Source organism: Poecilia reticulata, linkage group LG19 (genome assembly GCF_000633615.1).
Source record: "Poecilia reticulata strain Guanapo linkage group LG19, Guppy_female_1.0+MT, whole genome shotgun sequence".
In the NCBI taxonomy this organism is placed as follows: domain Eukaryota; kingdom Metazoa; phylum Chordata; class Actinopteri; order Cyprinodontiformes; family Poeciliidae; genus Poecilia; species Poecilia reticulata.
Genome location: NC_024349.1, coordinates 1443741 through 1454917, shown reverse-complemented (window position 1 = coordinate 1454917; position 11177 = coordinate 1443741). Strand labels below are relative to the sequence as shown.

Sequence of the window (11177 nt, the reverse complement as noted above, 5' to 3'; positions counted from 1 at the left end):
CCTGGTCGGCCCTCGCCAGTGATCAGCGTATTTCAGTCTGATCTCTTTCGGCTCTCTGGGACGTGCAGGCGGACCGATGGAGTGTGGCACACCACGCTGCAGGCCGACTTCCTCCTCAACGCCGTCGCTTCTCGTTCTTTTCATCAGCCTCTCACACCCACTTCCCCCTTTTCCTGCTTCCTCCCTCCTTGTCCTGCTACGCTGTGCGTTACCGACACTGCAGATATCTGCACCGTGCTGCTCGGCTCCCCTGGGGGGAAACAGGGCCGCCTTTCAGCAAATACCCACAGACCTCGGAGTAAAAGGGGGATTATCTAAAAATAGCCCTGGGCTTTCTGCCACCTCAGTTCGTTTTCTCTCCGCTTTGGCTTCATCTGCGTTTTAGGATCACAAATCACTGATTACTGTCAGGAACATACAGCGGGTTTGACTCTGGGAGGAAAGTTTTCACATCTGATAATCCGGAAGATTCTGTGTGATTTGGGACCCAAACGGCAACATTTGTTTTATTTTCAGTCAAACCAACCAAACCTTTTGACCAACCTGTTCCCCTCCCGGCCTGTGGGGGCGCTGCACCAAGAACCACTGAAGGAAACGACACAAAAACCTCTGAAGACACTGAGAGCAACTTCCTTCTTCACCAGATGGAAACAAGATGGAGGCGATTTCTCTTTAGTCTTTGGCTGAAGCCAACAAGCCATTTCTGCTGCTAGCGCTAGGCTAGCATGTTTGTTTTGATTGTTTTTACCCAGAATGCCCTGTTCTGGAGTCCACGTCCTGCTTTAGGGCGCTAACATGAGCAGAAAGAAAATGGTACTGCTCACAAAGCAACGTCCAGGACGTCATTTCAGCCCAAAAATGAGTTTCTATGACTATTTAGGTCAAAACCTTCTTAGGTTTCTGTTTTAACTTTACAGGAGTTTAGCACGTGTGGGTTGTTTTGATGCTCATCATGTTTCTTAAAAGCATGACGTCGCGTAGCAGAACTAATGTTTGTGATTATTGCTTTTTAGTTAGCAATGGCCTCCACTGATTTCTAGCTAAAGGGGGAACATCATGTAAAATTGATTTTATTTTTAAACTTTCCATCGTGTTTCAATGTTTTTCCCTCATCAGAAACAAACCGGGAGTCTTACTTTGATCTTTTCATGTTTGAGGAATCCTTTAATCACCATGGCAACCATTCAAAACGCCTGGGCGGACCTAGCCCCGACTTCTAGGCGAAGCTAGGTTTTTTTCTTGTACTATTAGTTATTCTGGGATTATTTTGACTTTGTCTCATACGACTTTTTCGTCATGTTATGTTTATTTTTTGTTTTTTACAGTGTTATGACTTTATTCTCTTATTTTTTTTCTTATTTTGACTCTACTACTCTGTCATAAAAAACAGATTGTTTTATGATTTATCATTTAAAAACTATTAGATCCAAATGTTCTTATTTTTCTCATATAATTTTGACTTTATTCTCATATTATTTCCACTTTCTCTCAAACAACTTTATTTTTTATGATACAGTAATTATGAATTAACTCTTGAATGAGTTTTTCTTGCAATTCTATGTTTTTTCAATATTAAGTCTTTATTCTCAAAATATTTATTCTGTCCCTAATAATCTGTCTTAAAAACAGAATAGATTTTATCATTTATTAGATTCAATCTATTAGATTCATTCTTTTTCTGACTTTTTTCCCACGTGGCCCCCAGTGGCCCGCGCCCCACACTTTGAGAAACACTGATACATTTTTTTGCAGAAAGATGTGAGGCTGCAGGTCAACATTAAGCTGGTGTGTTTTTCCTTGCAGTTGGACCCAGAGAACACCGGTTTCATCCCAGTGGAGAACTTCACCAGCTTGGTGGAGCACCATGAGCTGCAGCTGGACCCGTCCAAGCTGGACATGCTGTTAGCGCTCGTCCAGAGCAACGAGGAGGGCCAGGTGTGCTACCAGGAGCTCATCGAGCTGGTGAGTCCAACAGGAAAGGTCACTGCATCGATTTGAGCTGGGAAGCTCCTGGATCGTTCAGCCGGCCGTCCTGCGAAGGAGGATCAATCTCAGCCGTTAACGCATCACTAAGTCCAGACGCTTAACCTCGCAGGTGGAGCAGCGAGAGCCGCCGGACGGTCCGGCGGCCGAACGGGCAGCTAAACGGTCCGACGGCCGGATGGTCAGCCGGACGGGCGCTGAGTTCAAACCGGGGGTTTGATTTACACCCAGCCGGTTTTAAGTGTTGGCTTCAAACAGTTAAAGATAACGGCTAAAACAGTTAAAGCTAACGGCTAAAACAGTTAAAACTAACGGCTAAAACAGTTAAAGCTAACGGCTAAAACATCTTTGGATGTTAATATTTGTAGATAATAAAATTTTTAAAGTATTTTGCATGATATGTCAATAACTATTGGTTTTAACTTCTTGGTTTTTCCAAATAAAACTGATTTGATCACATTCTTTTCCATAAATACAGTAAATGAAAGAACTGTTAGCATTTCGGTTTCTCTACTTTTGGCTCCATTGAACAGATTCATTCTCGGTGTACAAACAGGGTTTGGGTCACTTTCTGTCAGAAAACTGAACATACAGGAAAGGCTGGTTTTACAACACATCTCTAAGAATGAAAACGTTTAGGTCACTTTTAAAGGTTTGTTTGTCAGATATGCACTGTAAAAACACTAAATCTTACCAAGTATCTTTTGGTGAAGTTTTAGTGCAAATATCGTATTCCACTTGAAATTAGATAAAACTAATTTACAGGTAACTTTTTATGAACTGGTTTTGAGTCGATAATTCCTTTGTATTTATAAGAAATAATCCTGCTGTGTTTTCATTAAAATTGAGGAATTACTGACTTAAAACAAGCTGCTGAAAAGTTAGTTTTGCTACTTCAGATGTGCTGAGATGTTTCCAGTAGAAAAACCTGGTAATATTTTATGTTGTTGCTTTTAGCCTCTTTTTTTTACGCTTTTCCACTTCAGAGCTACACATATTCATATTTTCTTCACAGCAGAAACTTTACACTCTCCTCTAAAAGTCACGTTTTAAAGCCATTTAGAGCCCAAAGTGCAGTTTGTTACCTGTCAGCATCTCGGGGCTCCAGCCGACGTTTCGTGTTTCTCACAGCGACTCGATGCTCTTTGCCTGAGTGTCTGAGAGCGAAGGTTTCTTTCCCGAGCCATCATTAAACCATGAAGCAGCGGTTTGGTCACAAACTGCTGAGGGGAAAAACAGAATGGAGCAGAGTCTTATTTTGAAAGGATGTGAGAATCTGGGTCAGATCCACTGATTCAAGGTTCTGAAAGCCTCAGATGGAGGTTTGGGTCGACACTCGACTCATGAATATAATCGGGAACGGCGACACTTGGGTTGTTTTGAATCTGTTTGAAACTCTGCAGCTCTTTCCTTCACATTTCAGCGTTTAACTTCAAAATGTTTGGCCCATTTGGCAGATATTGGACCCCACCGGCTTACGGTAAATATATTCATGTCTCAGGATGGCCGAGGAGGCAAAATCTGGAGAAACTCTTCAAAAACTTGAACAGTGATGTCCACAGATGTTCAGATTGAGCCAACAGTTCAGTTGGTAGCAATGGAGACAGAAGCTCCAACTGCAGAAAGATTTAAAGGGGCGGTGTTCTGATTTCCAGGCACATAGTGCAGTTTTACAGCACAATCAGGCAACTGCTAACTTCAGTTGTTATAAAAATGCTGTAGATATAAAATATGACTTAATAAAAATTTTACTTCCCCGTTTAATGCCGTGAAATTGGGCGTCTGTCTCTTTAAATCTCCTGCTCTTCCTGAAGCTCCGCCTCCAGGAAGTCGTCCCAACATGGCTCCTCTGTTAACCCTTTAATGTTTTACCAGCGTTGCTCTGAGCAGCAGCTCCTATAACGAGCTCAGCAGCTGGTTGCTAATTGCTGCTGGCTAGTCTGAAGGAGCTGAGAGGGGGAGGAGCTGCGGCTCAAAGGCGGGGCTAGGTCCACCAAGGCGTTTTAACAGCTGAATGGTTGCCATGGAGATGAAAGGATTTCTCAAACATGCATGAAAGTAACACTCCAGGTTTATTTTAATAATCGAAAAACATTAAAACAATAAAACAGATTTTACAGAACACTGCCCCTTTAATTAATTAATGCTGAGGCCAGCAATCAATTATTCCTCATCAGGGAAACTCCAGTATTTCTCCGGCAGCGTTTATTCCCAGTGCAGATGTTTGAGCTCTGACGGCGCCGCAGGTTCGGGGCCGCCTCGCGTTCCGTTCGCCGTCTCTCTCCTGTCGTCACTTCAAAAGGCCGCTAATGCTCGCTTTAGAGGCGGCGGCGGCGCCGCACGTCGAACACGGTGAGGCGGAGTGACAGCTACGCTAAGCCGTGTCTGCAGGGAGCAAACCTTCACAGAGGCAACATGAATGGGAGGGAGCAGCAGGTTGCTGTCACCCAGCCAAACGTACGGCGGGGAAACGCGGAGCAGACAGGAGGCGCAGCAACAGGCGCTGCATTCTTTCACCTCCTGGGTCAGGATTTTAAGGGTTAAAGGAGGAGAAAAGGGTTGATGCTTCTAACAGCAATAATTTGGGAAAATGGGCTTCAAAGTCAAATTTTCATCATATTAGTTTATATATTAATGTCAGTTTGAACCTGAATATATCAACTAGCAAGCTAAATATTTAGCTCACTAAATATTTCATTTGAAACTCAATATTTAATTTAGAAAACAAATGTTTAGCAGCAAGTTTCAAAATAAAAATGTTGCTCTGAGCTAGCTAAATATGTAGTTTGAAGATCAAAATTTACTTAAAATATCTAGTCTACAAACTAAATATTTAGTTAGCAAGGTAAATATTTAGTTTAGAAACTAAATATATTTGTTTTACAAACTAAAAATTTAGTTGGTGAGCTTCAAGTTACATATTTAACTGAGCTAGCTAGATATTTAGTTTGAAGCTCAAAATGTACTTAAAATATCTAGTCTAAAAACAAAATATTTAGTTAGCAAGGTAAATATTTAGTTTAGAAACTAAATGAAGTCGGCGGCTGCTTACCGTAGTTACTAGACCTGTTACGGCTCAATATTGGTCCATATATAAGGCGCAGCGGATTATAAGGCGCACTGTCGGCTTTTGAGGAAATTTAAGGTTTTTAGTGCGCCTTATAGTGGGGAAAATACGGTAAGTAGTTAACTTCCATGTAAATATTATAGCGCACAACAAAAATTTGAGTTGGGAGCTAAATATTTAGTTATCAAGGTAAATATTTAGTTTATAAACTTAGCAAATTAATTTGCTAACTAAATAATTAGCTTCAAACTAAATATTTAGCTCCCAAATATAGTTGGAAGCTATATATTTAGCCTGAAGCTAATTAATTTAGCTCCAAACTACATATTAATCAATCGTTGTTGTTTGCAAAGTGCGTCAGGTTTACAGACGCATGAGAAACGTGAGAACACAAAGGTTCCGGCTGGAAAAAACGGTTCCGTTTTTACATGTTAATCATGTTTATCTGACTATTTAATTGAAATTAACTGGATAAGTCCCGACTCCTGCTGTAATGTGGAGAAGCCCTGTGAATGCTTTCCAGTTCTGCTGTAACGTTTATTTTCGACGCTGCTGAGTTTTTGCTCATTCGTTCCGTGTTTCTGTCCTCCGGTACCGGTTCTGGCCCGCCGTTCCTCTCCAGGTGGTTGTTCCGCCGCGGCGCTAGGCTAATGCTAAGCTTCTGTAGCTGGTGATCAAACAACAAACCAATAAAATTAAAATTACTCGATGAGTACAAATTTAAATAATACTGAACATCATTTCACATTGATGTAATTTAGCAGTTTGCATGTGAAAACTACGGAAGGAGATTACTGCCATGGAAAATAAATTTCTGGGTTTTATATTATATTTAATAGGTGAAAAATCTAATTTCTGAGAATTTTTTTGTCAGAATTCTGTTTTCCTTTTTCTTTTTTTTTAGAATTCTGATTTTTTTTCTTTCGCCCAGAATCCTGAGTTTTGATTGCAGCAGATTGGAGTCGGAATGACTCTGGTAAATGCTAAAAGAAAAAACAGCTTTTTTTTTTTCTTCTGTGGTCCGAATTCTCTTCTGCTGAAAACTGCCTTCATTTGATTGATAAAATATTATTTAATTTATTTCCAAGGTCCATTTTTTTTGATGGGCCACATTAAGACTTTATGGCGGGCCGGATTTGGCCCGTGAGCCTCGAGTTTGGCAGACCTGCGCTCCGTGAACATAAGAGCTCTCACTTTATCCCAAAGCTTGGAAAACGTTGCTGTAAACAAAAAGCCATTAGCAGCTATTTCCCATGATTCAGCGCTGCTGGCAGCCAGCCTCTTTCATTTCATCTCAATCAAAAGCCACTTATGTATTTTAATCCGTTTCTCTTCATGAATATTCAGCAGCAGTTTTGTTGAGTCTCTTGCAGCTAAATTAAATCAGCAACATAACTTTGATATTAATATTTCATTTGATGCTGAAATATGAGGAAGAATCTGAACTTATTTCCGTCTTTGGTTTAATAAACAGAAAATTCATCAACGTTTCTGTTTGACCCTCAAGGTTTTTGCTCCAGAATTAATAAAATGTTGATATAAAATGTTTGGGGATTTTTTGTAAATCTGCTCAGTCAGCATTTCTTTTTTTTATCAGAATATATCTTTTAACTTTCTGGTTAATCTTTCTGAATAATTTTCTTTAGTGATTTTGTTTAGTATAAATGAGGGCTAAAAAACGTATCAGGAAATAAGCGTTTCATACGAGTTGATCAATAATTATTGATTAGTTTTTGGTTTTAAATGTTTGTCATTTCCTGTTTCATCCAGTTTTCCTCCATGTTGTTTTTTTTTTGAGACAAAGTGGGGAAACTTGAAACTGCTCCCGTTACTCGGCAGGTCGTTGCTAGGCAACCTGGATTATTTCATATATTCAATAATCAGATCTCTTTATTGATCACGTCTACAGCGATATATATTATTGATTTATTTGTGCAGTTAGAAGCTCAATGGAGTCACAACTAGTGAAGAAAACGACATGAAAACCTTTTTCTCTTTTGTCTTTAGCTAAAATCCACGAGCCAGTTCTGCTGCTAGCGCTGGGCTAGCATGTTAGCTTTGGTTGTATTTACCCAGAATGCCCTGCGCTGCAGTCCACTTCCTGCTTTTGGAGCGGTCTCCGGTCCGCTTGACCAGAGTTCACGTCAACCGAACGCAGACCGAGGTCAGGAGAGCTAGCTTAGCGTTCACACCTCACCAACCGAACCGGATGAAAGCGGCCTGATGGCCTCCATTTTTAATCGGAAGAGCTGAACCAGAGTCATGTCGGGTCATAAACGGGTAAAAGGTTTTTTCTTTTGTCCCTCAGATGAGCAGCAAGCGCTCCAGCAGTTTCCGGCGCGCCATCGCTAACGGCCGCCGCACCCTGCAGAGGGAGATCCTGCTGGACGAGACGGGCCTGGGACTCTACAAACGCTTCGTCCGCTATGTGGCCTACGAGATCCTGCCGTGTGAGACGGACCGGCGCTGGTACTTCCACCAGAACCGCCTCTGTCCTCCGCCCGTCTTCATCGCCGTCGTCACCATCGTCCAGGTGAGACGCCCTCTGTCAGCGCCACGAATAAACCAGGAAGTCAAACTCGGTTTTCATTTGGGTCCTTAACGGGCCGGTGGGGGGGGAATGTGCTGATAAAACCCAAAACCTCTAAAGCTTGAACTCACCTGAACCTGATGAGTTTTTCCTGCAGCGAAATGATGCTGAACGTCGTTTCAGGTTAGATTTGGCAGAACGCATGAAAACTGTAGCAGAACTTTTCACATATATTCTGTGGGGAAAACAAGATTCTGGCTTTAATCTGCTCAGGTCAAAGTCAGGATTCAGAGAAAAACGTCAGAATTTGAAGAAAATAGTTAGAATTGTGAGGAAATTATTGGAATTATGGGAAAAAAAGTCAAATTTCTAAGAAAAATCCAGGTTTTTTTTCTGTGCTCCTGATCCTCTTCTGTTAAACTGCTTTCATTTGATTGATATTAGTTAAGCATTCAGCGGTTATTTTAAGGTTCTTTGGGCCCTGTAGAACGTTCTGGCGGGCTGGTTTTGGCCCGCGGGCCTGGAGTTTGACACGTTTTCTAAAGCGGTAATCCTGTTTCTCTGAGCCGCTCCCAGAACGGCTGTTGGAGGAGATTCCCTGCCTTTGATGGCGCTCACTTTGAGCCGCTGCTCCTTTAAGCTGAAATCCTCCGCAGGAAGTTCAGCCTCTGATGTCGGATCGTCACCAACGTCGCATTAGAGCGCGGATCCATTTGGGGAAATAAAACACACGTCGGGTTCTGAAGGCGCATCAGAACAGGTCTAACGTCGTCTTTTTATCTCGTATATTACGATTTTATTCTCATAACTTTTTGTCGTACTATTTTATTCTTGTATTGCGACTTTATTCTCATATTATTACTTTTTATCATACATTTGAATTCCTTGTAATATTTTGTTCTCATAATAACATGACTCCACTGTCACGGTTTAAGTTTTTTCCTAGCCTGGCTTGTCCTTTATCGCATCGTCGGAATAGTTTGAGGTTTTCCAGGGAAAATAACCAACAAAACTTCCTGGTTTCCCTGAAGCTGAGTCGCCTGCAGTCGCCTCTGAATGGCTGTAATGACGGCGAGAGTCTGATAATAACTATTCACGTCCATTTTAATTCACGGAGACAATAAGCCATTATCCTATGAAAAGAAATTAATGGAGCTGAACCAGATGCATCTTTTTTCTCCTGCAGGCTGTAATTGTCTCAATTCCAGCTGAGGAACACAGAAAAAGACCAAAACGTCTCAGGAAGTACAATGAGTTTTGGTTTGGCAGGACGCCTGATGGTCTTTGAATCGTGTTCCTGGTGTGTGTTGTGCTGCAGATAATCGTGTTCATGTGCTACGGCATCATGCTCAATAAGTGGGTTCTGCAGACGTACCAGCTGGACTTCATGAAGAGTCCGCTGGTCTACCATCCCGGCCACCGCGCACAAGTCTGGCGCTTCTTCAGCTACATGTTCATGCATGTTGGGTACGTTGAGCTGCTCCTGTTTTTGACTTTCTGCTGCCGATGAGACCAAGTGAAACTTTTCCTCTCCTCAGTTTGGAGCAGCTGGGATTTAACGCTCTGCTGCAGCTGATGATCGGCGTTCCCTTGGAGATGGTTCACGGCATCTTACGGATAAGTTTGCTCTACATGGCGGGAGTTCTGGCCGGTGAGTTTCATTCTGGCGTCAATGAGCTTCAATGGTTCAATTAAAGGGGCGGCGCTCTGTGTTTACCGGGCGCATGGTGCCATTTTATGGCACAAGAAAGCAGCTGCTACCGTCAGCTGTTATAAAATGATACATATATCAATGTGACTTAAGAGAAATTTGACTTCCTAATTTAAGTCTGTGAAATTGGGCCTCTGTCTCTTTAAGAGCTCCTAGTCTTTCTGAAGCTCCGCCTCCAGGAAGTCATCCCAACATGGCTCCTCTGTTAACCAGCTAATATAATGAGCTCAATAGCTGTTTGCTAATTGCTGCTGGCTAGTCTGAAGGATCTGAGAGGGGGAGGAGCTGTGCCTGGGAGGCGGGGCTAGGTCCATCCAGATGTTTTAACAGCTAAACGGTTGCCATGGAGATAGAAAGATTTCTCAAACATGAAAGAATCAGGTTGCTTTTTGATGAAGGAAAAACATTTTATCATGATGGAAAGAAAAAAAAGTAAATCTCATGATTAATAAAACTGTGGTGTTTGAAATCTTTATTATTTTTTTTATTTAAGTGACTTTTTTTGCTGTTTTTGTGTTCGGCTCGTGTTCGTTTGGTGAGTCAACATTCCCAGAATGCATCACTCGATGTGTTTCAGTTACAAATGTGTGCAAAACTTTGTCAATGCTCCGCTAATGTCAGAAAAACAATCTGACACTTAAAGTGTTTCTATTAAATGAGAAATGCAGTTAAAATCAGACGTGAATCTTTTTTTTTTTTTCGCGCAGTAAAAAACCCCATCATCCTCCGACCACTTCCGGTTTGTCTTCTTTGTTGTTTCCAGCAGTAGTAACATCTGGCTGTTGGTCATGCGACTCAGAATGCTGGCCTCTGCTGCGTGTTCATTAAATACATTTAAATAATGTATTTAAACGTCCGTTTCCACTCTCTGTTCGTGCTACTGCAGTTATTTTCCCTGCCAGGTTTGTCAGACGAACAGTGAAAACAGACGTTTTGTAACGTCTTGCAGTGGATTTAGTATCTTCTCTCCTCCGGAAGCTGAACAGAAACGGCTGCTTGTTTTCCTCGCCTCTGTTTGTGTGGGTTGGACCAGACGGCAGCGTATCTGTAGTGACCTACTTTATTTTGTGGTTATTATTGTTTACGCTCTTGTCTCTTCCTCTGAGCTCCGCTGATGTTTTCTGTTTACTGGTTTTGTTGGGATTGGATTACTGGTAAAAATAAAACTAAAGAGCCGCTTGCAGTTTTAGATGATCAAACTGCTGCTGTTTGCTGCTTCAAGGGGACGTACTAACCTACTATAGCACTGAACTACACCGCCTATGCAAACATGTTCATTACTTTTTTTATACAGAATTATTCTCACATCAGGAGATTTTAGTCTATTCTGAGCTCCTTTCACAATGAGCTTTTTAGGGCCTCTGTCACTTTAAATGAGCTGCTGTTGGCCACGCCCCCAACTCCACGTTTGGACTCGCACGTGAAAATGGCTGCACACCAACTACGGTCGTTGTAGATGGACACAAAGGACCAACTTTCTGCCAGAAAACTCAGACGTTTGGAGATTAATCTCATACATTTTCTGGAAAATATTTGAAATTTTTGACTTTTGAAACTGAATTTTTGAAAAGTTGAAAATGTTCAAATTTTGAAACTTTAAAATTCCCAAGTTTTTCTTGACAATTTCAGATTTTGACCTCAAATTTCTATTTTTTTTTCTTGAAAATGTTTGACTTTTCAAACTGAGAAATTTTCAAGTTTTTTTCTAAAAAAAATTTCATTTTTTCTCTTGAAAATCTCTGAAATTAATCTCAACATTACATTTTTTTTGTTTTTGGCAGAAATGGACTCTTATTTTGCTCAGCGTGTGTTGCTAGGTGACGGGTTGGGCTTGACTGGGGTTGCTAGGTGACGGGTTGGGCTTGACTGGGGTTGCTAGGTGACGG

The 11177-nt window shown here is 41.5% G+C and overlaps 1 protein-coding gene across 2 annotated transcripts in view; it reads left to right on the top strand.

The window, feature by feature from the left end:
• Positions 1 to 11177, top strand: part of rhbdl1 (rhomboid, veinlet-like 1 (Drosophila)) — a 55549-nt gene that overhangs the window by 31572 nt on the left and 12800 nt on the right. For both annotated transcript variants that reach the window (XM_008436344.2, XM_008436343.2), the window contains exons 2-5: positions 1804 to 1962; positions 7359 to 7583; positions 8899 to 9047; positions 9119 to 9231. In XM_008436344.2, the coding sequence (XP_008434566.1) occupies positions 1897 to 1962; positions 7359 to 7583; positions 8899 to 9047; positions 9119 to 9231 (553 nt within the window). In that variant the 5' untranslated portion in view covers positions 1804 to 1896. The remainder of the gene's footprint in view (positions 1 to 1803; positions 1963 to 7358; positions 7584 to 8898; positions 9048 to 9118; positions 9232 to 11177) is intronic.